We start from the raw sequence: 26277 nt of genomic DNA, 5'->3' as shown, positions 1-26277 counted from the left end.
TTACTGATTTTTATATGTGATTATTTTGTGCGAATGTTTCATATTAATTTTTATATTTTTAGGTGGGGGGTTCCAGAATTAATATATGAATTTATTATATTTGTTTTTCACTTCTATGCACACTTTTAGGTTTTGTATGTTCTGACATTATATTTATGTACACTTAAGATATTTCTGTGATGTCTTGTTCAGACATTATAGGTATTTTAATCCTTAATCAGATATGCAAGCCAATTTGCTGATTCTATTTGAATGATTGATGGTGTTTTTTAGTTTTGTTATATTAATTAGGAGCTTTATTTATGTTACATTGAAGTATAACGAAGTCTCCATCTCAAGATGTGAAAGTGCTTCGTTTTTGGATTGTATATTCAATTGTCTTACATCTAGCCTTGTTGTTACTTCTTGTTTTTGGAATTATTACTGCTTTTATGAAGAGGTACTTCATCCCAATCCTCGTTTAGTCGTTAATGAATAGCTGCTTAAGAATTGAGTCCTGGCTTTCTATTACAATGTCACATAATTCATGTCATACATTATATATTACTCAGATGACTTTGTATCATCTTGTGAATGCAACATTTTAAGTGTCCTTTTGTCTAAAAATGTTCTTTTTGATCCGTTTAAAAATCTCGTAAAAGCAACCGTTTTCATATTTTTGTTTCTTCTTATGCCCGTCAAAGCAGAACATATTTATAGTGCAATGATGGCAGACGATCATTTCATGTTTATCTTTTGCTTCTGGTGCTTTATGTTCTTCTTCTATTTCTGCTTCCTTCTTTGTGTCTTCGTTTGTTGCTTCTGTCGTGCATTCCTGTTTCATTGCTTGGAAGACCTTTACATTACTGTACTGTAGAACTTCAAATTTTCGTTCACATTTTTCTGTTTCCTGACAGACACAAAATGAACATGTTTTTAAACACCTTTATTAAATTATCCACTTAAGACACAGGTACACATATATTAATAGAGAAATAAAGATTTTAACATTTATTCATTACATGCATTATTACAGCAAGAGCTTCTCTGGTTCAATTTTCAGCTGGTGTGCCTTCTGTGTGGAGCCTGCATATCCTCCCTGTGGTTGTGTGGGTTTCCTCTGGATGCTCTGGTTTCCTCCCACATTCCAAAGACATTCAGGAAACTCTTGCCTGTAGCACAGACCATCAGGAATTTGGAAAGCGTAGGGTACTAGACCCATTAGGAAATTGGGGTGCAGTTTAAAGGGAAGTGGAGCATAAGGGCTATGGCTGCAGTACCAGTTTTTAGTTTAAAAAAAGGTAAAGAACAGAATAACTAAATTTTCAGGAATTTCATATTTGCCATTAATCCAAAAACAGAAGAGGTTTGTACATCCCTGACCGGGGTGGGATGCGAGTCTTAAAAATTGAAGTGACACTGGCATAACTACAAATAAAAAAAGAAAAAGAAAGTGTGTGGTCTCCACATGCATTACAAGTGAAACTTCTGTAAAGAAGTGCAAAAACCAGATTTCTTGCTGTAAGAGGTTAACAGGTATGTACAAACCTCTTCACTGTTATAGGATCGCTCGGTCTCACTTCTCACCGTCTGTCACACATACAGTCTTGCTAAATCACTGTCACTCTCTTGATCTCTCATATACACCGTCTCTTCTGCTTTCATACATGCATCCACTCACAGAAGATCATTCTCACTGTCTCTCTCGATGGCTTTCTCCCAGTCACTCTCTCTGACACAGACACACAGACACAACAGTCTCTGGACCAGTCTCTTCTCTATCTCCCCTCCCACAATTCCCTCCAGCCCATAATACTTTGGTGTTATTATGTTATGCATGTAGTAGGCTCTGGTAGTGTCATTTATCCCCCTACCCCCGATCCCCATTATGATGCTGGAATTGGTACTGCACTTTACAGGATCATCCCTTGTGTCTAGTGTATCTGCCCACCCTCTGATCCCCCTTATGATGTCTGTGACACTACCACACTTCCTTCATCACTGGTACCCCACCACCACCCCCAAACTCTGTAGTAATGTTGGCGCTATCATGACAGTCAAACTAAGCCCTGTTGGTTTAATGCATGCCCTCCACCTCCACAATCCTTGTAGCAATTGGTGCTATTATGGCACTTAAAGTAAGGCCTGGTAGTCTAGTACATCCACCCCACACCGTGATCTCCATAGTAATTTCAGTACCATCACAAGAGTTAAAGCAATCCCTGGTGTCCGGTGATTCCCCCCACTGCCTGATCCCATAGTAATGTTGGTGCTATTACTGCTCTTAAACCATTCCCTGGTGTCTGGTGGTTCTTCCCATCCATACCTCTCAGCTGTACAGATTTTTGCAGAATGTCCAGATTTTTGCCGCATATTTTGAGACATTTGAGTTTGACTTTATACCCTTCAAAAAAATTCATTAATGCAAAACCCATTATTCTATCAACTTTAAGTTTGCAAGAGCGATATTTATAAAGTGCCCCTATTTTTGGGCCTTTATCCTCCCATTATTTATGGCTTTGTCAAATTTTTTGTTCTAAGAAGTTACGAGGTATGCTCCCACCCCATCCCGGTTCTATGTAGTAACGTTGATGTCATTGTGACACTTTACAGACACGTCCCTGGTGTCTAGTTTATCACCCCACTCCCTGCATTCCCTGATTCCCATTTGCTGTCACTCTCAATCTCTCTCTCACCCCACCCCCTGCATTCCCCAATTGTGTGTGTGTGTGTGTGTGTGTGTGTGTGTGTGTGTGTGTGTGTGTGCTCACTTGCTTTAACTCTTCATTGTTTGTGTGTGTTTGAAAAGCTGAAGTAGAAGTACAGAAGTCAAACTCTGCTCAAATTACGTGCTTCCATTTCACTTTTCTGTTACACTCCCAGCTCTCACACCGTCCCATAAGAAGTTTCACTTTAAAAAAGGGTTTTTCAAAAAAGAAATAACTTATCAGAACTGACCAAGTATAACCAAGCTGTTTTAGTATGAGCAATGTGGGCTGTCTACAGCTATTACGGTTACAGTATAATAAGATCATTTGCACTATGAATAAAGAAATGTAGATAATATACAGCAATTCTCAGATGGGCTAAAAAAAAAAAAAAAGAGTACAAGCCTTCAAGTAAACCTAGACAAAAGAGCATGTGCTCATTATCAATTATTTAAAAGATGTCCGCTGCTGCAGTATCTAATTTGGATATTTCTGGTCTTCAGTGCCTGTACTTCAGGGAGTACAAGTCTGCTACCAACATATGCACACAACCCAATGGCAGCTCCTGTAAAATAGGGCTTTACCCTTTCCTATAGTAGGCTAACTTTGGGCCTGATTAAATGAGTTTGATTAACAGGTTGTTAATCTGCTAGCTGGGAAAGCAATGAAGGGGCTGGCCTGCTCGCATCTCTCATAGGGAGGGGCATGCATTTATCAAGAACACACACTGTGCACCAGTTACATAAAATGCTGACTTTATAAGGCAGGCAAACATCACCTGTGAAAGTGGGTCCTAAGCCACTCCCACTTTATGTCCTCCCAAAAGGATGAACATTCACTTGGTATGAACAGAAAGTTGCTCTTTTCTAGCTGTTTGCCTTGCAGAAGGGGAGTGAATGGGCTAAACTGGCTGACAGGGAGCTCGGCAGGTAGTGGGGGTGGGAGGTTCAATTATTTTTTATGTATTTATTTAACATTTGTTTACTGAGAAATTCCGACTTGGAACAAAGCCAATTTTCAGGGGAGGCCCGGAAAGAAATGCTCCAGATGCAAGTCTTTGAAACGTGGGAGGAAACCGGAGCACCCAGAGGAAATCCACAAGAATGCAAGGAGGACATGCAGACTCTGCACAGAAGACACCCCAGCCGAAAAGAACAGCTTGCTGTGAGGCGACAACACTACCGCTGCACCACTGCACTGTGATGAATACATAAATACCTGCTGAAACAACCACCTTGAAGGAAGACCCCAGCGTGATATTCAAATTTAAATATGCCTCAACAAAAGTAAACACAAATCCACAATTTTCCTGCATACGATTCTTTGTTCTGTCATATATACCTTCCTGGTATTGTTATACCCCTTACCTGCTGTACTCTGCTGCATTTATAACATCTGCTTTTTAAACTTTCTCTCAGCACTAATATCTAATTGTCTTACCTTCTGCAGGACACACAACTTTTTTTGAAATTTTTCACGCTCTTCTGCATCTTGGTGACTCTTCGTGGCATACTTCTCTGCCACAAACTTCAAGAATTTCCTCTGCTGAGATACTTGCTAAGGTGACAAAGGTAACACAGGTCAGTCTGCTTCTCTAGCATTACTTAATTGTGGCAAACTATACCAGTGCAACTGGCTGATAACAAAAATATAGATACCCAATGTAGTCTGAACAGCCTGATATAAAGTACTTACTACTGTGAAGCAGAATTGTATCAGGTATGGGAGCAACTAATTTGAAAACAGCGAGTACTTTATATCATGCTGCCTACAGTCTGTCTGGGCAAAAATTGTCTTGACCACACACTTTTTGAAATTATTTGCCAGGAAGCAACATGTGCTGATTTCACTAAATATGGGTAAGATATTCACTTAAATAAAACCCACATAGAGTTAACTCTTCACTGAAGAGAAGAACCACTTGTTACTTAAAAGTACATTTCAGACATCTGACTGCTAGTTTAATTACTTTAAGTTTGACAAAAAGCACAAACTCAAGCTGCTTTACTGCTAAAGTCCGTTAATATAACTTGGTTCTTTTAAGTTTTTCTGGACCATAATGTATTTCTTTTTTAACTGCTCATATTTTCGTGTGTACTGCTTGTCCAAATTGTAAGTATAAGGACACTGAAAGGATACCGACTATTTTTGTAGTGTAACTAAATCTGATGACAACACTACTTAAACAATCAGTATCCATATACTTGCCACAGTAAGGCTGGTACAGTGCTCCTAAACACCATCTAATTCACCAGAGATTTCACACCTGTTGTCTGGACACTGAGGACTAATCAATTCAGTTTGACAAAAGTAATTACCACAATGCACACATCACCTACAGAAAGGAAAGGATTCATCACAAGATTTGGCGGGACTACCTACCTCTTCAAGCCCAGTAACAAGGGTCTAACACTACACTATGACACTGGAGTATGCTCAAAGAGCAGGTCATGGCATTACAGTCACTGAGAATTCACAACCTAGTGCAACTCCTTTATGTTTCCATGGATTCCCTGGACAAGGTTACCAGCCAGTCACAAAAGTGGGGAAGTCATGAAGATCATTCCCATGCAAGGCTTAAGACAGCCACCATTGACACCACTGGTAGATATTCTGGCTGGTGAAAAAAGGCCTAGTGGCCATGTTTTGTCCTGGAAGAGGGCCATGTTCTCAAGTAATATTTCCATTCCATTCCTATCTGTGACCAGAGAAGCCCAACACTACAATATCAATCTCCTCTCATATGCACTTTTCATCCAGTGCTGCACTCATTACACAGTATACTGAATACAGATTATTACATTATTTTGAGATTTTCCACCACTTTCTGCTAAAAAGGTGCTCCAAACCAATCAGCGTTAACCAATAAACAAATGCAAATAAATAAATCTGGGGCTCCACACTTTGTTTTCTGAACATCTTCTTAGAGGAGGATGGCAACAGCAAGGCTATCTTGCGGAAACTCATGTTTAAGCCTGCAGTCCTAGCCAGAGCACTAGCAGAGTCAAAGTTGCAGCAGACTCAATGGAAGTCCACTTTAGAAGCTGTCATCACAAGCTCCTCCGAGAGATAGAGTCAGTGTTGTATTTAAGCTTTTCAGATGTCTGAGCTATTAGACACAACTGGAACATGGATTGGTATGCCAAAAGACACATGGGGTTTATACTCCAACATGACAAACGGTTACAGTGCCTTATCATGCCCACCCAAAGTTTTAGACCCCATGCCAGCCAGCAGGGTGGCATAACACCTGTAGTGCCTGGGAGTTATGCTGGATTAGAAATACATCACAAGACTCTAGTTAAGGATTCGTCTGCACACAGTCCATTTTGGCTGTAGAGGGACAGTACAAGTGCTCACAGTATGAAATTTCCGATGACTGACTCCAGAAAGGAGTGACCCTTAAAGCTTCTTTCCAGAAAGGCAATGAAGTAATTATTTGGGGGTGCGGAGGGTTAGGAATGGGGTACAGAGGAAATTATATTAGACCATGTGTGCCATATAGTCAAAGGAGGGCTTAGTTTATAGTGAAAAGTGCAGAAGACAATGACTCAATATTTATGCCAGTTTCAGAGGTAATGGCTAGTACACCTTAAGACTCCTCATACGAGCATGAGAAAAAGAAAGAACCATACAGTGCATTAACCTGAACATGATGACATCAGAGAGTGATCATGTTTACAGATGTGGGTGTTGGGTGAGAGGAGAAATGATTCTTGATTTCAGAAATAACAAAAATAAGGCAATTATTATGTGCATACCAATTATGGTAAAAATCAAATTCATTACTTTCACATTTATTTAAACTATATTTAATTTAACCTACTGGAGCCAATATCTACACCAATAAGCAGAAACTTTCAAGCCTGTTCAGATAAAATGGTAGTATTATTGGGCATACATACCATTACGCATTAGACATTTGTTTACTCTACTTCAAGTCCAAGCCCCACTAGTTATATAAAAACTTCCAATTATATGCGAAACAAGAAAATAAAACAAGGTTAGTACAATGCACTGGTGGGTACTACATTCTGAAGCAATGTTACCTGAGCATATGTCTCCACCTCTTTCCCAGCCAAATGACATCTTTTTTTTTCTTTTTCAATCTCTTTCTCAGCCAACTGGCATCTTTTTTTTTCTTGCTCAAGTTCTTTCTCAGCCAGCTGTCGTCTTTTTTTTTCTTCTTCATATTCTTTTTCTAGAATCTGGCTGCCAGGACTAATCTATTAAAACAAGAAAATAAATAATTAGTAGATTGTTGCTTGTTAAGAAACAGCTATTCAAATAAGAAAAGAAGCAGTTTTCCAACCACTAATTTTAGTCTGTCATCTAAATCGAGGCTGGTTTTGCACTTCAAAGAACTATCATGCTGGACAGCCACCGCTGCTTATAAAACCATATGCACAGTTAAGTACAGTTAATTTAGTGATACACACGTTTTGAGTATCACTCTAAAACCAGAGTACACCTCCATCAAAGATGACACTAATCCTAGAATGCAAATCCAACCTGCAATGGTTAATGGAAATTACATGCACTACGAGTCTAGCTTTAGAAATGTCAGTCAGTTATATTCCCGAATTCTTGAAAAAGGCACAAAAACCAACAGCATAACTTGCTAAATGTCCCTTCAATTAATTATAAATGGTTTGGAGGCAGAGTTGGATCCAGCAGCAGGTGAACTAGGCAGCTCGCTAGGGCCATATTGGCTGAGCAGCCCCAGTTTCACTATAAAAATAAAAAAAAATATTTCAGTAAGTAAAAAAAAAAAAACAACAGGATCCTTCCGTAAACATAGCAAGCTTTAGAACCCCATGGAAGAACTTTCTTTTACCTTGCAACTTTGTCCTAACATCATCCAAACCTGCAAAGGTTTAGCTAAAGGATGCTGCCAGCTCCTGCATGGGATATTTAAGAAGTAGAATTAAGTTGAAGCTTGAGGATTGGGGGAGCTACATAGGGATATACGCAGCATGTTTCGGTGAGCGATCAGCTTACCTGCTCTTTTTTAAAGGAAACAGAGAGGTGTGTGAGGTTAAAATACCCTAGTTAAATGACAATGCTCAGAGTCAAACCCTGAACATTAATAAGTTAGGACAGGCAAGTGCCCTGAACCTCAACACCAAGTATCAGGTTTCTTTTATGTTTTTTTATCCGGCCTACGGCCACATTCGACCATTATCTTGTTCTGTCAGGAGGCCTTCTGACAATAAAAAAATAAAATAGTTTGTCATCTATATCAAGTCTGTTTTATTTAACCTCCCTTACAGACTGTAATTCATTTACAGAGAAACAAAACTGTTTAATGCCCTCCCTCTAAATCTACCATGCTAGTTGGCATTTTTCATAATCATCTTTTTTTTTCCTTTTTTATTTATTGATACAAGAACAAGTATCACTTGATTTTAATTTTTATTTACATCCTTTGCATCCTTGGTATACAGTGTTTAAACTATTTATTGCAATATTGTAAATAAGTAATTAGTCAAACACATTTACACTGGATTCTATGAGATCTAATCAGATTATCAAAACCAAACCATGCCTAAACAAAGTAATCTCAAATCCAGAAAGATTTCTTATTGAGATTTTGTTTGTTGCATATAACTTCCCAATAATTAGCCTCCCTTGCATTACTCTCTCTCTTGCTCTCTCTCTGTAAGTCTTTCAAGTAACAAGGGTCCAGATTGCAGTTCAAGATGGTCAGGGAAGGGCTTTGCTTCATGCAAATAGGAAGTCTGTGTAGGGCCTTGTTTCACGCAATAGGAAGTTTATTTCAGAGAAGGAACGATCTCTGGGACACCTGTCTGTCAAGCATGATATATTCATATCAGAGATCAGGCTTACAACTTTTTAGCAGGTAACCTTTCTGAACTCAGTTTTGTGAATATGCAACATTTCCATCAGGGCTGGGTCAGTGACTGCCTTTTAGGTCAGATATAGATCACACCTCAGTAATCGGTAGGAAACCAGTAATCGGTAGGAAACCAGTAATCGATAAGAAACTGAATACAGTGGTAGAGCTTTTACAGTTCTCAGAATTTATCTCCTGTAACACACTGACAAGAAAAATTTAAGTCTTGGACACTGAGGACTAATAAATTCAGTTTGACAAAAGTAATTACCACAATGCATACATTACCTACAGAAAGGAAAGGATTCATCAAAAGATTTGGCGGGACTAACTACCGCTTCAAGCCCACTAACAAGGGTCTAACACAAGACTATGACACCAAGGTATGATCGAAGAGCAGGTCATGGTATTAGTCACTGAGAATTCACAACCTAGTGCAACTCTTTCATGTTTCCATGGAATCCCCGGATAAGCTTACTAGCCAGTCACAAATGTGGGGAAGTTATAAAGATCATTCCCATGCAAGGCTTAAGACAGCCTCCACTGATACCACTGGTAGATATTCTGGCTGGTGAATACAGATCACTACATTTTCAGAGCTGTTCTCCACTACTTTCTGCTAAAAAGGGGTTCCAAATAACCAAAACAAATGCAAATAAGTAAATATGGGCCTACACACTTTGTTTTCTGAACCTCTTCTAGGGATGCCAACTGTCCAGAATTAAGGGACACCAACACTGACATTGAAGAACACAAGAATATTTTTGATTGAGTGCAGTAATATTCTACGACAAACCCCTCAAGGGGAGGTTACTGCACACTTCTATTCTGCACACATTTTGGTTTTATGTACATGTCCAAAATTTTTTACATGAAAAGTCAGCAACCCCTACTCCTTAGACGAGAATGCCACAGCAAGGCTATCTTGTGGATACACATGCTTAAGCCTCCACTCCTACCTAGAGCACTAGCATAGTCAAAGTTGCAGAAGACTCTATGGAAGTCCACTTTAGAAGCCGTCATCACAAGCTCCTCCCAGAGAAAGAGTCAGTGTTGCATTCAAGCTCTTCAGGTGCCTGAGCTATTACAGAGGACAGGAACTTGGATAGGAAAGACAAAATACACATGGGGATTAAACCCAAATATGGCAGAAGAGTTACATATAGTGCCTCATCATGTCCACCCACAGTTTTAGACTGCATGCCAGCCAGCAGGTTGGTATAAGTGCCTGGGAGTTATTCTGGATTAGAAAGACAGCACAAGGGTCAGGTCAAGGATTCCACACCCTCAGTCAGCTGCTATCACACAGTCCATTTTGGCAGGAGAGGCACAGTGCAAGTGCCCACAGTATGAAAATCCTAATGACTGATACCACAAAGGACCGACCCTTCAAGCTTCTTCCCAGAAAGGCAATGAAGTAATTATTTGGGGATGCAGAGGGTTAGGAATGGGGTACAAAGGGAATTATATTACACCTTGTGTGCCTTACACTCAAAGAAGGGCTTACCCTGTAGTGAAAATGCAGAAGACGACTCAATATTCATGCCATTTTCAGAGATAATGGCCAATGCACCTTAAGACTGCTCATACAAGGTTGAGAAGAAGAAAGACCCATGCAGTCCATTAACTCAGAGGAGTGTACATGAACACAATCACATCAGAGAGTGATCATGTTTACAGATGTGGGTGTTGGGTGAGATGAGAAATGCATGTCGTGTTTGCAGAAATAACAATAACGCAATTCTTATACACATACCAGTTATGGTGAAAAGCAAATTCATTACTTTCATTACATTTTATTTAACTACATTTGGTTTAATCTAATGGAGCCAACGTCACTACCAATAAGCAGAAACATTCAAACCTGTTCAGATGAAATGATAGTATTATTGGGTGTACATACTATTACACATTAGATGTTTGTTTGCTCTACTTCAAGCCCAACCTCCACTAAATATATAAAAAAAACTTCCAATTATATGTGAAAGAAGAAAATAAAACAGGTTACTACAACACACTGGTGGGAACTACATCCTAAAGCACTGTTACCTGAACATGGGTCTCAGGTGCTTTCTCAGCCAGCTGACGTCTTTTTTTTTCTTTTTTGTATTCTTTTTCTAGAATCTGGCTGTCAAGAGAAACCTATTAAAGCAAGAAAATAAGTAATTAATAGATTGTTGCTTGTTAAGAAGCAGCTATTTAAACAAGAAAAGAAACAGTTTTCAAACTATTAATCTGTCATCTAAATCAAGGATGGTTTTGCACTTCAAAGAACTGTCATGCTGGACAGCTACATTCATTTATGAAACACTTATTTCTGGCTCTAGCTGCACTGTTAAATGCAGTTATTTTAATGACAGATAAGATTTGAATACCACTCTAAAACCAGACTATAACTACATCAAAGATGATACTAACCCAAGAATGATTTTCCAAGCTTCAAAACATGCACTAGGAGTCTAGCTTTGGAAATATCAGTCAGTTATATTCCTGAATTCTTGAAAACGGTACAAAAAAATAGTATAACTAATTAAATTTCTCTTCCTTGAATTATAAATGGCCTGGATGCAGAGTAACAGCAGGTGAACTAGGCAGCTGCCTTGTGCCATGTCGGCTGGGGGCCCCCCAGCTTCACTAAATATATTTCTGTAAGTAAAAAAAAAAAAAAACAGCAAGCTTTTGGACCCCACAGAAGAACTTTCTTATCTTGCGACACGGTCCTAACATCATCAAAATCTGCACAGGTTTAGATAAAGGATGCTCTCAGATCCTTTGTGGGAGATTTAAGAAGAAGAATTAAGTAGAAGCTTGAGGATCGGGGGAGCTACAGAGGGATATATGCAGCATGCACTGGTGAGCGATCAGCTCACCTGCACTTTTCTTTCAAGGAAATAGAGGGGTGTGTCTGTTTAAAATGCCTCAGTTAAGCGACTCTGCTCAAAGTCAAATCCTGAACCTTAATAATTATCAACAGGCAAATGCCCTAAACCTCCACACCAACTATCAAGTGTCCTTTATTTATTTATTTTTTTACCCTGCCTAGGGACCCATTTGACCATGATCCGGATCTGCCAGGAGGCCTGATAAAAAAATAAAGTAGTTTGTTGTCTACATCAAATCTGGTTTGTTTATTTAACCTCCCTTCCTGACTGGGATTCATTCACAGAAGAGAAACAAAACTGTTTAATGCCTCACTCTAAATCAACCATGCTTCACTTAAAAGAAAGCTGGCAGTTTTTTAGAATCACCTTTTTTTCCCCTTTTTTATTTACTGATACAAGAATAAGCATCACTCGGAGTTGAACTTTTACTTACACGGTTTGCATTCTTGGTATACAGTGTTCGAACTATTAATTGCAATATTATAAATATGTAGTTAGACAAACGCATGTATACTGGATTCTATGAGATCTAATCAGATTATCAAAGTCAAACCATACCTGAACAAACTAATCTCAAATCCAGAAACATTTCCTATTAAGATTCTTTGTTCTGCTGCATATAACTTTTCAATAATTAATTACTCTCTCTCTCTCTGTAAGTCTTTAAATGGTACCCACACACCCCATATAGTAAAAAGAATATCTGCATTTTTTAAGAAAAATGCAATAACAAAGTGTTTCTACTGCATCTAGTTGAGAGAATGTATTTTCTTTGGCATGAGTGTGTTGCCAGTACACATATCTTATCCACAGTTAAGAATCATTTACATAGGTTCATAGGAGATTTCTGCAATAACAGCTCAGAGTCCTTACAAGTCTAGCTTGTTATACCCAGTTTTCTATCCCTGGGGAAAGTAATAAGGGTCCAGATTGCACTTGAAGATGGTCAGGGAAGGACTTTGCTTCATGTGAATAGGAAGTCTATTCCAGAGGAGGGACCATTTCTAAGACACATTTCTGTCATCTATATGTCTATTTATGTCAGAGATGAGGCTTAGATCTTTGGACCAGCTAATCTTTGTGCACTTAAGTCTCTGACCCAGCCATGATGAAATGCTGCATATTCGCAAAACTGCCTTGTAGAGGTCAGACACAAATCACCCATAGGTAATCAGCAGGAAACAATACAGTGACAGAGGTTTTACAGTTTACAGAATTTATCTCCTGTAACCCACTGAAAAGGAAGATTTGTAAAAGTGCTTGGCACTTCAATCTTAAACATTATTTTCTGCCTCTTTTTTTTTAAACCTGCCACCTTATGATCCTTGTGTGGACCGAAAGACTGACAACAACAAACTCACTTGTACACTTCCTCTTTATTTATAAAGGTTTCCAGTCCACAGTAAAAGCACCCAAGGTCCTCTCTGTACTGTATTCATAAACCTTTCCAATCCATGCTATAAGCAGATACTTAATCTCAGCACTATAGATTCACAAAGGTTTCCAATTCATGGCAAAAGCAAACAGTTCCTTGCAGCACTGTGGCTTCAGTCACTCAAAAGTACATTTCTGGCATTCACTAATCCCATGCAAACATATAAACAGAAACAATATTTGTGAAGTTTTTCATGTCATGGACTCTGCTTCACCTTACTACACATCACCACCAACCGCCACTGCCACATTAACAATTTTGGTAATTTTTCTACAAAAAAGCACAGATTCAAGCCATCACAATGAATTATGTACAATAGTTTTTAGTTTCTACTACTCTTACCTTTAATTGTTCCTTTTTCAACTTTTCAATCAAGTTGTTTAATGCTTCTTTCTCATTCACAGAAAGTGCTTCCAAGTTAAAGTAATCTCTCTTGTGTTGTGCAATTTCCTGTGTGACAAAATGAAAGAACATCAGAGTGTTTTTTATAAATACAGCTTGCCATTCATTAACAATTATGACAGACAGATGTAAAACTATTATTGTATTTTTTAGTAGGTGAATTAAGTACCACCTATGCACATATTTTAATAAATGTAGCATTCTCTTTTTAACTAGTATAAATACAGCATATCAGACAATATAGCCAGAAATGGTGTGGCCACACATTATAGTCAGATTAGGAGTGGCCATGCATTACAGCCAGAATTGGTGTGCCCACACATTACCATTCTCTCCACCATATCTTCTCTTCTTCGTCAGCAGACAAAAACCAAAAAAAGAGACTATTTAGTATAAATTGTATTACTTATTAAAGCAAACAATAATTTCCTTTTAGTTCTCCCCATATAAAAGTGCAGCAAAATTAAGATCCACTTATATTCCAAATGCAAACATCAAAACTGAAGTTTCTAAAAATGTTTACCGCTATGTTAAAGCTATTTCTGCAAACTGTTTCTCTACCTCTAGCTGCTCTTGTAGTAGATAGACACAATACAGAGACAGGGAGCACCACTGCCTTAGCCATGGGTGAAGGTCACGCGTAAGGACAGTGACAGCTCTCTGCAGACTGAACACTTCTCTTCAATACATTGCCAGTAAGATGTGAAAACTGTGGGTTCTATCCCCATAACAGTAAACCACAGGAGAGAGGCCTGGGTGCAAAATGGCCTAGCTACACCTCTGCTTACAGATCTGCAATACTCTCATTATGCACAAAAGGATGTTGCCATGATGCCCAGGCTTCTTCAGTCATGCACAGCCTTCAACTAAAACCACTTCCTCTCTATCATTTGCTTAAATTGCAATGCCCAAAATGAACTAACAGGAGGTAAAATCTTAAAAAAATGCAGGACTTTCTTAATGACATTATTCATAACGTGCATCTTACAAATTATGCCCATTATCTACATAATATGTCTAACAGTATCATCATAATAAAAGTTTTATAAAAAGTATCAAAGACTTCCTTCTTAATCCTACTAGGTCTGAAGGTTTTCTCATGTCCTAACCAAAACCATCACAGTATTAAATGTTCATCTATCCACCAACCATTGTTCCATATTTCTTCTCTAGTAACAGTCTCAAACAGTCATTTTTTTATGTATATGCTAAAAAAATGCAAAGAAAGAAACTGCATCCCTGATATTCAAACACCTTTCCTTCAAGGATCTATAATATATCCCCTACTTAGTGGAATACAACAAAGTACCCTTACCCCAGAGAGTTTGTATAGAGCAAGATTTCTGCATCCAAATACTGTCAGCAAAAAGTGCAGTACAACAGGTAAGCACCTATCCCAGCTAAGAATGATTTAATGAGATAAACCCAACTGTGATGCATTGCTAATGACATGGAAAAGACGTAAGAGGCAGCACTGAAGGTTGTATTTGTACAACAGCCTCACCCACCTAAACTCTGGGGAAAGTACCCACTGACTGCACTGAAGTGACCTAATTCTGGAATAAGTTGGAATGGCTGTATGTGCGACATGCACACTGCGATGCACAGGCTCCTTCTGGTGCCACAGCTGCATTCACTACTGTTGTGCTGCTTTGCAAAAATATTATTTATAACTGCCTAGTGGTCACCACTAAACTGTTAAATGTCCATGCCTTTTGGCTACAGGTGCTATGTTCCCACTCCCCTACAGACTACTAAAAACGTTCTACAAACATACATATAATCTCCATTTCCACTACAGTTCATTATGCAAAATTTACCCACAAAAACTGTCCTCTATTAACAGCATCAAGAAATTCTCTGCCTAGTACTGCAGAACTTGGTTCTGTCAATGGCACCTTCGCCATGCACTTTACCCCTCCCAAAAAAAAAATCCCCTGCAATGTAGTTTGGCATTTGTTTTGTTAAAAAAATGTTAAAGAGAAAACATAACTAAATATGAAAATATAATTAAAAACATTGTCAAGTCATTTTCAAATCAAGCACATGCACACAAACATGATGTATGTATTGAATTACATTTGGAGTTAACATCCCAAAATAAAGAAGAACAACATAATTGTTCATTCCTTTAACACTGCACAAACAGCATTCCATTAAAGGCAGACAGATGATGTGAATAAAAATGTATTTTTCACTGGGATATAGGTACAAAAAAATTTTGAAGTGGTGACATTTTTGTCTAACCTGTGCATGCTCTTTCTTGAGGTTCTCCATCTTAATACGATAATTGTCTGTACCCTGAACAGCAGTTTTAAGATTCTGACTTTGCTCCTTATTCTTCTTTTCCAGAGCCTCGCACTGTAAAAAAATAAAGTCAGACATTAAAGAGGTGTACACTATTATCACGCTTGTCCCTGGGCTAAATTAATTAAGCCTTTCCCTAGGAACTAATCACAGGATTTGTTAAAACTAACAGGATTTGTAGAACTCGTACTCAAAATGCCTATGTCTTCAGCTTTACTTTTTTAATAAAACTGTTGTGATTCATGCTGTAGGTTTGCAGCTACTTTGAGTGCAATTCCAACAGTTCAAAAATTCATACAACACATATTGCAAAGGTGTCCTGAAGTGGAAAACACTCCTACTTGTGAAACTTTATCACCCAAGTACTTTAGAAGGTGTTGCATTATGCAAGCAATAATGCCCAACAGGGTGTGTGTTACTGTGTAAATAACGCCCACCCAGGGCAGTGTCAGGCTTCTACACCTCTGCAAGGGTGCTATTTACACAGTAACACTCACCATGGAAGGCATTATTGTGCTTAGCGAATGGGCTGTAAGTAAAATTGTTGCATTTTACTTATTTATTACTATTAAATTTGAGTTTCAGACTTTATTTCTTTCAGAAAATGCATGCAAAATAATCCTGTTATTCAATCAACTTTTTGAATATTGCAGTTATAAAAATTACATTTGTTCCTATTTTTGAGCCCTTGTTTCCCCATTATTTGGGCTTTACCCAAATATCTTGCACTAAGATGTTGAGAGGTATGCAAACCTCTTAACTGCTGCTGCCACTGCTCGATCCACTCTCTCTCTCTTCACAAACACACACACACACGTGCACACTTCTGCACCCATGCATGAATACACACACACACACACACACACACACACACACACACACACACACACAGAAAGATAAGGTGCACCTTTACAGACATGCAAGGGGTTATATGTCCAGGATCAGTGTAATCTCAGGAGTATAAAAGTCCACTCCCTGAAGTGACCTCCAACCCAGGATTATCAACTTCCCATCTTTCCACCAAAATAGCTGAAAGTATACGATTTAAACAAATGATCATCAACTGAATCACCTGCTCATCAGAAAAGCTACAGGTAATGTTTATGACAGCCTTTTGTTTATGTGGTCATGCATGCATTATATCAAATGCTAGAGGGGAGCCAACAGCAGTAGACTGCTAGAAATGGTTGTGAGGAATGTGGCTCTGTGATAACCAAGCCAAATCTACAACTAAAAATCCAAGCAGAAGACACTTCTGAGGGTACTTCACATACATTTTACACATTCACCCTTCCTAGCTACATTTAATCATCTCGTTGTGTTAGTTTAATAAGAAAAGAAGTAAAACAATGTGATAAAAGGAATTGCACCTGAGCATGCATTTTGTTCAAGCTCTGCTCCTTTGCTGCAAGCTCATTCTCAGCCTTCTTCAGCTGGACCTGTGTGGCCTGTAGCTCATTTTCAGTCCACTTCAACTGAGCTTTCAAATTCTGCACTTCTTTTAAATGAGAGTTGCATGCTTGACATTGGACTGGATCTTCCTTCATTCTGTAATCTTCACAGCTGTAAATCAGGAGGACAATATAAAGGTTAATTTGAGACAAAACAAGTCTGCCTGACATAAACCACTAAGAAACCAGACTGCAATACCTACACTACTGGGATAATGGAAAAGCATCAGTGGATTCCAGTCTCACAAATGTGAATTAAACTCAACATCCTAAACTACACTTTGTGAAATTAGGTAAAACTGTTATTTTTCTATTTATAAATGTCTCACAGCATCCATGACAATCTAGAAACAAACTACATTAGTCATTTCCACATCAGTTCAGCAATTCAAATAAAAGCATGAAATCTATAGCTATACCCTATTCTACTCTAAACAAGACTGCCAAAAAGTCGGGTCTATGTCAATTAAATGAACGCTTGAAATGTCGAATGATAGTTCAAGTGTTCACAAGTTGACTTTTAATGGCGCGGTACGGTGCAGAATGGGAGAATTTCCCTTTTCTGCACTGAAGTGCGGTCTCGGAGTTGGTATATTTAAGTGTGGGGGTGCAGGGGGGCTTTCCCCATTGCTTGCACTGTTAAGGTATGTTTTTCTTTTTTTTTTTATTATATATTCGAACTTCCAAATGTCGACCATATGGTCTCGAACATATAGTATTCAACATTTTGGATGTTCGAATATATAACATAGACCCAAAAAGTCTTGTATTAAAAAAGCAGTATTGGTGTCATACCTTAAAACCTGTGAATATAAAAGGATGAGGTGTAACTATTATGCACTTAGGCCTCAGAACCTTATCCACACTAACTCACCCCCCGTCCTTTCATCCCGTTGAACTCATCATTGCTGATTGCAAACTAAACAACCTCTAAACCCTGACAATAGTTGCTATCTGTATACCCACTGGTGATAGCAATAACATTTCCTTACTAGAACAGATTCTCCACTGGATGGCTGACAGTATTCCTAATGAAACTATCATACTTGGTAATGTTAATATCAGTTGGCTTGCCCTCAACTCTAACTCTCCTACCTATGGCATACTTCTACATTGCTATACCCTACTTATCTCTTCTACTTTTCTTCACAAACCCACAAACACTAGTTCTATCCTTGACTGGATTCTTGTCTCCCATCCTAACCTCTGTCACCACCCTGAATCCTTGCCAGACTCAGTTAGTGATCACTCCCTATCCGAGACCAAAGATTTCCCCCCACTTCACTAGATCTCATAAACTCGAGGAATGCCATAAGCTAACTAACTTCAACCTTGAGACTTTCAACAACCATCTCTCTGTAATTGACTGGTCTTTCTTCTTTCACCTCTCTCTTGATGAAGCTGTTCTTCAATTCAACTCCATCTTCCTTAACACTCCAAACTCCCTAACCCCTCCTAGAATTGTCAGAGTCAAATCACGTTGTTCACCTTGGCTTACAATGTCAACCATGTCTTTCACCCTAAACAGAGATTCGTCATGGAAACTCTGGCAAAATACAAAATCCCCCACACACTTACAAAAATATAGAGAAGTCCGTAACCTGGTCAAAAAACACATAATCGTGGATAAAAAAAGATTCTACCACTCACCCTTACCTTCACAACCTAGAACTCTCCAAAAATTCTGGAATACTGTTAACCAAATTCTCTACCCTGGAAATCCCTCAACACCAAACCCCTGCCCTAATAATTCCCGCCAAGAAACTGCCTCTATCTTTATTCCTACTTTATTGATACCATTAGCAAACATATGCTCTCTTCCAACCCTACTAATCTCTCACCTCCCACCCCCCACTACAAAACTGCCGTTTTTCATTAAATGCCATTCCTACTAGTTACATTAAACATCTCCTTCTTAAACTTAAACCATGTCCCTTATCTGCTGACAACATGCCATCTTTCTTCCTAAAGGCTGCACTTGCACCTAATTCCGCTTTCAATATTGATTTATTAAAACTTTTTGATAGATAAGGTTTGGAACTGTTGGAAGTGCTTATCAAGCACTTCCAAATAATGGTGGACTCCTTAACAAATTACATCAATTGTTCTGGATCTTTAATAAGAAAGGACAGTGAATTTCCCAGATACAAGTTTGAATTTGCCAATATATTTTCTAGTATAGACAATCACTTAATTAAGTGTAAGGATAATAAAATAAAATGGAACGGGATAATTTAGAATATTTGAATGGAACAGAGTACCCACCTCTCTCCCAACAGTGGAGCAGCCCAAGGGAATCCTCGGCCATCAATCAAGATGACATCACGAATAATTATGCGAATGATGATCCACAATGCAGTTACACTGCAGCAGCCAGTACTCCTGCCAGTCAGGCTGAGAGTGTGCCTAGACGCAGTGAGCGTATTCGAAACAAGACTAATAACTGGAATAACAGGGCTAATAGAGGTGGTTACAATGAGTGTTTTGAACATCCGACTCAGCAAGTGAACATACATCACCAGGAGACGAATAACGGCTCAAACCAGCAACAAAATTGGGATTTTTACAGGGGAGGCAACCGCAACACCAGGAGAATTAATCGCCAGAGCTGGTCCCAATCAACGAGATAACCGGTTCTAATGGTATTACACCAGAAATATGTCTGGATGGTTCTTCAGGTGAGCCAAACCTTTTGTCTATCATTAGTGTGAGTTTAAAATACCCAGTGTGTATAATGCTCCATTAATTCCAGCAGCTTCACTATTTGAGACAGTTTGTAAACTTTATATTAGACAGACTTTCCTGTAAAAGAATGGATAATTATGCTGGAAATAATTTCACTAGGGAAGAACAGGACCTGTTACAGGCATTAAGAATGAGAGGAGTTCGTATAATTAAGACAGATAAAGGAGGTGGACTGGTGTTCATGGACACTGACCATTACAATAAGAAAATGTTTACCTTACTGTCTGATGTGAATGATTATGCATTGGTTTCCTTGAATGAGTTAAACACAGCATACGATAGGATAAGAATGTTTTGAATGATCTCTTTATTGATTCTAGAATTGACTTAGAGGTTTTCAACTACTTTTCAATGCCTTTACCACAAATTCCTATAATGTTTGGAATCCCAAAAATTCATAAAGACCTCATTGATCCAACGTTAAGACCCATTGTAAACAGCAGAAACTCCACAAAATACCCTTTAGCTAAATATGTTGATAGTTTTCTTAAGAAGTATGTTGAGTCTAAACAGCAAATATGTAAAGAGACTCTTGGTCCTTTCTCAAAAATGTTAACGAATTTGCTTTTGATGATGAATGTAACTTAATCACAATTGACATTAAGGACCTGTATACCTCAATTCCTCATACTTTAGGAAAAGAATGGGTAAGTTCTATGTTAAGACTCAGGGATGTTCCAAATTATCAAGTTTTAGTGATGGAAGAATTAATTTCTTTTTGTATGAAGGGAAATTCTTCCTACAGAGGGAAGGAGTTGGTATGGGTTCCCCCTTGTGGCGGCAGTTATGCCAATTTAGTTATGGATTTTTGGGAAATAATTCATTTTCAATAACAACATTTTTTCTAATAAGATAAAATTGTATACTCGTTACTTGGACGATATTTTTGTCCTTTTTAAAGGTAATCATTTGCAGGTTAATGAATTCTTGGCTTTTTTGAACAATTCAACTGAATTTTTGAGGTTCACATATTCTTCCAGTTCTTATTTGGATGTCAGTTTGATTATAGACCGGTATAATCAGGGATATAAGGCTAGGACTTTCAGGAAAGCCACCTATTGTAATTCTTTCCTACATTTTTCCAGCGCCCATCCTTACCAGCAAAAGAGATCCATTGTCAAAGGACAACTGGTCCGAGCAGCTAGGATGGTATCTACTCAGGAAGATTATTTTACAGAGTGTGACAACTTGGTTAATATGTTTCTGCAGTGTGGTTACCCCAAAATATTATTGGAGGATTTTAGAACTGAGGTAGTTTCCAAACGTTCCAGGGGCTTCCTTAAAGCAATTTTGCAGGATCCAGCCAATGATAATGTACAATGTCTGGAAGAAACACGCATGAACAAATAGTGGACACCTCTTTTACCAATTTGCATTTGTTTGTAACCTCCTTTAGTAGAGATGATTCAGCTATTAGAGAAATTATTGTTAAAAACTGGGGATTTTTCCGCGGTGGTGCAGCGGTAGCGTTGTTGCCTCACAGCAAGAGGTTCTCCCATTCGATTCTCGGCTTGGGTTGGGAGTGCCTTCTGTGTGGAGTCTGCATGTCCTCCCCACGGTCAAGTGGGTGTTCAAAAGACATGCGCTGAATGGGCATGCCTTCGTTGAACGTTGGGCATTGGGCTGGCAACTTGACACCATAAAAAACAACTGTCAACCATTAGTGGACCGGAGTTCTGCTGTGGCAACCCCTAACCGGGAAAAGCCGAAAGACAAACAAAAACTGGAGGCTCCTCACTTCTGATGATACTTTTCATTTTATAAAAGATTTTCAGCCCGAATTTGTTTTCAGGAAGGGTTTCAATTTAAAAAACCTTTTACAGGTTCACTGCAGGATTCCCTTAAGAAGTACAGGAATGTTTTGGTGTGAGTCTTGTCCTTACTGTAAGCACGTTTTGTATAAGAGACATCAATTATGAAACCAAGAGTATGTTCAATTGTAATTCCTCTAGTGTGGTTTATTTGGCAAAGTGCACAGCCTGTCCATGTTTTTATATTGGTAAAACTGACAGGAAATTAAGAGAAAGGTTGTACGAGCACCTTTACAGCATTAAAAAATTGAAACTAGACAACACGCTAGCCTATCGTGCAAGTCAGAATTCTGGCCATGCCTTTCTTTTTCGAGTTATAGATCAAGTTCAGAGACATTAGAGGAGGGCCTACTTGAATTATTATGGCAGTTGAGGTGTGATGCTCACAGACTGCCAGGTCTCAATGCGACTTGCTCTTTGATCTGTGTACTAAAACTAGAGTTTAAACAGGTGACATGTTAAATCACAACACATTATCATTTATTATTTTTAATGGTATTTTTCATTTTTAAAGTTTTTAATGTGGTATAAGTACATACAAATTTGTTTTGGGGACAGTTTAAGTTTATGGTTATGACTTGTAAAAGCGATCATATGATGTAATGTCTGACTCACGTGATGCCTTTGGTAGTAATGATTGGTTAAGTGGAACATTTAAATTAGTAGCTTACTTGTGCATTTTTATCTGAAGTTTGATATTTGTCAGACAAAAGCACTTATTTTATTGTATTTTATAATAAAGTGTCATTTTTTCCTTTATTCCTGCTCCTGCTAGGTTTGTTTCTTTTCTGTCTGTTTACAGCAGTTTCTTTTTTTTTTTTTTTTTGCTAAGGTGTAACTATTATGCACTCAAGCCTCTGAACCTTATCCACACTAACTCCGCCCCCTCCTTTCACCCCACTGAACTCATCATTGAGGATTGCAAACTAAACAACCTCTAAACCCTGACAATAGCTGCAATCTGCATACCCCATGGTGATAACATTTCCTTACTAGAACAGATTCTTCACTGGATGGCTGACAGTATTCCTAATGAAACTATCAGACTTGGTGATGTTAATATCAGTTGGCTTGCCCTCAACTCTAACTCTCCTACTTCCAGCATACATCAACATGGCTATATCCTACTTATCTCTTCTCCTACTTTTCTTCACAAACCCACAAACACCAGTTCAATCCTTGACTGGATTCTTGTCTCCCATCATAACCTCTGTCACCACCCTGAATCCCTGCCAGACTCAATTAGTGATCACTTCCCTATCAGAGTCCAAAGATTTCCCCCCACTTCACTACACCTCATAAACTCAAGGAATGCCATAAGCTAACCAACTTCAGCCCTGAGACTTTCAACAGTCATCTCTCTGTAACTGATTGGTCATTCCTTTTTCACCTCTCTCTTTATGAAGCTGTTCTTCAATTCAACTCCATCTTCTATAACTAAAAAAATCCTAGTCCCTTCTAGAATTGTCAGAGTCAAATCACGTTGCTCACCTTGGCTTACAATGTCAACCATGTCTTTCATCCTAAACAGAGATTTGTCATAGAAACTCTTGCAAAAGACAAAATCCCCTATACACTTCCATAAATATAGAGAGCTCCGTAACCTGGTCAAAAAACACATAATCATGGATAAAAAAGATTCTACCACGCACCCTTACCTTCACAACTTAGAACTCCCCAAAAATTCTGAAATACTGTTAACCAAATTCTCTACCCCGGAAACCCCTCAACACCAAACCCCTGCCCTAATTCTCCCCAAGAAACTGCCTCCATCTTCAATACCTACTTTATTGATGCCATTAGCAAACATATGCTCTCTTCCAACCCTACTAATCTCTCACCCCCCCACTACAAAACTGCCCTTTTTCTTTAAATCCCATTCCTACTAGTTACATTACACATTTCCTTCGTAACCTGCTACATACCCCATAGCATACCCAGTCTCCATCCTAATAAACTGCTCAGTCTGTAAATCCACCGCCCCAACTCTCTGGAAGAAATTCAACACCATACCTATTCACAAAGGTGGAAACTCTGTAGACATCTCTAATTTTCATCCAATTGCTATACTCTCTCCTCTCTCCAAAATTCTTGAACATCGTGTGTATAAACAAAGCCTGTCATCTCATTCACAATGACCTCATCACCTCTACACAGCATGTCCCCACCACAGCATCACTACTGCAGTCATCACCTTTACTAATACCATCTCCCTAGCCACTGCCTCTTCTTAGATCTCTCCAAAGCCTTTGACATCGTCTCTCACTGCATCATCCTCTCCAAACTTTCTCAACTAAACCTCTCCCTTGCAACTATCTCCTGGTTTGCTAGTTCTCTCTCTAACAGGCAGCAGTCCGTCAAATTGCTGTCTGCTCTATCTCCCTTTCTCCTCGTAAACATGGCTGTCCCAGAAGGATCAGTTCTAGCCCCCCTTCTCTTTAACATCTTTATTAACCAACTCCACTCATCCTGTACTCAGTACTCCTTCATACAGTACGCACATGACTCTACTATCATCACCACTGCTGACAACCCATCTGATCTGCTCTCCTTAACTCAGTCCTCTCTTAACCTCACTGAAACTTGGCTTTCAAGCTAACAACCATCTCATACTAAACCCAAAAAAACAAATTTTGAGATTTCCTTGTAGCAGGTAGATAGTTTCAGAAGGTCAGATTTGTTTAGGTTAGTTAGAACTGGGGATGCATATAGTAAGGTGGAGAGTAGATGGGTATGAGAGACACATTTATTGTTTATTATATTTTACTTTACTCCTACTTTTTTACTTGCATACCTTGTACTGGAGTACTGCACTTGGATAATCTGTATTGTTGAATATTTTTATTTGTATAATCTGCACTGTGGAACTTTTTTCCCTGGGCCTCCATTGAAAAAGGACGTAAGCTTAGTCGGACTATCCCGGTCAACAAATGTCAAATAAACAAATAAAATTAAGACTAAAACAAATAAAAAAGAGAACATTTGCCAGTAATTCTATCCCTGCAGTCTCCTGCACTACCCACTTAGACATCCACCCAGCCATGTATTGCAGACTTTTTTATAGACATATATGAAATCAACAGCCATATTCTATTGTCAAGCTACAGTCAACATAGTCCAAAGTCCAGTCATTCACTTACATTGTGCAAGTAAAAAAAGATTTAAAATCTAAATCTACAAGCAAAATAAATGTGATAAACAATAATATATTATACTAGTTTAACACGTGGCCACGGTGGTGCAGTGGTTAGCATTGCCACCTCACAGCAAGAGGTTCTCCAGTTCGATCCTCGGCTGGGGTACCTTCTGTGTGGAGTCTGCATGTCCTCCCTGTCGTTGCGTGGGTTTCCTCCGGGTGCTCCGGTTTCCTCCAACATCCCAAAGACATGCTGCAGGTGGAATGGACACTCCAATTTGGTCATAGGTGTGAGTGTGTGCCTTCTGTGGAAGGTTGAGCGCAGGGCTGGCAACTCTACACCGTAAAACTCTACTGCCAATCATGAGCAGACAAGGTGATCCGACGTGGTGACCCCTAACCGGGAAAAGGCCTAAAGAAGAACACTCTGGAAAGTACTGACTTTGAGCTATTCCTTAAACGTGGTGAAAAACTCTAAACGAAGGCTATTAAGATAACGATTACATAAGCAAGAAACAATAATGTCTCACATGGAAGAAACCAAGCAAAACGATGTACACATGCAGTGTTAGGGTGGTAATCTCTACCCTTCAGCTGTTACCAGGTAGAACTGGTGGACATTTTGGTCACTGCTGTAGATCAGGCATGACCCATTGCGGTCACGACTTGAGTTAGGGCACAGCAACTGCAAAGTCAACCAATAATAACAAACATTAGTGTTTCCATACCATATCTAGTAACTTTCTAAGTTGGTAAGAGCAATATTTAAAATCCGTCCCTATTTTTTGGTCTTTGCGCCCCACCCCCATTTTTTCAGGCTTTGTCCAGATTCCTTTGCTCCCTGGTGTCTAGTTTATCATCCCACCCCGTAGTCCCTGATTCACGTTTTGATGTATGTGTGTTCGCTCTCACTGTTCACTGCGTGGGGATGTACATGTGTGTGATTATTCACTCGCGCTAACCCTTTTCTGTATGTGGGTTTGCAAGTTGGAAAAGCTGAAGCCGTAGTAAGTGAGTCAAACTTCGCTCTTAAATCACAGTTTCACTTTCGTACAACCATTTCACTCCGAGCTCTCGCAGGGGTCTCCTAGGAATTTCACTTAAATAATCTTCTATTTATTCATGTTTCCACTTCAAGGTTGCCAATCACGCTGGTTGAGCTGGCTGGAAACTAGCCCTTCCCGCAAATAAAACATAAAAAACGAAAACCTTGGCACTACACAATTAGTACTGCTGAAGTGACAGCCAAACTCCGTGTGCGAAAATGGGAAAAAAAAGTTTGTGAATGTGGACTTCAGCTAAAGAAGAATTAATGCCACGAGGTTTTTAAAATTTACCTTATCATTGTTGTTGTTCTTTCAGGTGTCTTGTTAAGAAAAGGGAAAACTGGAAAAATCGAGAGACGTGCTCTTCTATCGCGTTAAATTCTTTAATGGCAGAGTCGGGGTGGACTCCTCCGGTTTTTATTTTCTGGGTCCTTGGTTACGTCTCAATCACGTAGGTGATGTAACTAATGACGCGTGAACTCCATTGTGGCGTCACAATACATCTCACCTTTGGTGCA

The 26277-nt window shown here is 38.9% G+C and overlaps 1 protein-coding gene across 1 annotated transcript; it reads right to left on the bottom strand.

Moving 5' to 3' along the window:
• LOC122798864 (stress response protein NST1-like) lies at nucleotides 1-26277 on the bottom strand. Its single transcript, XM_044067981.1, has 8 exons — nucleotides 26051-26277; nucleotides 16941-17133; nucleotides 15511-15624; nucleotides 13204-13311; nucleotides 10594-10686; nucleotides 6737-6913; nucleotides 4128-4244; nucleotides 1-889 (listed from the first exon to the last, which is right to left on the bottom strand). The coding sequence occupies exons 1-8, from the start codon at nucleotides 26056-26058 to the stop codon at nucleotides 584-586; spliced, it is 1116 nt and encodes a 371-aa protein (XP_043923916.1). The 5' UTR covers nucleotides 26059-26277; the 3' UTR covers nucleotides 1-583.

This window comes from Protopterus annectens, chromosome 3.part1 (genome assembly GCF_019279795.1).
Source record: "Protopterus annectens isolate FY-2018-M chromosome 3.part1, PAN1.0, whole genome shotgun sequence".
Classification (NCBI taxonomy): Eukaryota; Metazoa; Chordata; order Ceratodontiformes; family Protopteridae; genus Protopterus; species Protopterus annectens.
The sequence above is the reverse complement of the archived record's forward strand: the minus strand, read 5'-3'. Positions and strand labels throughout refer to the sequence as shown.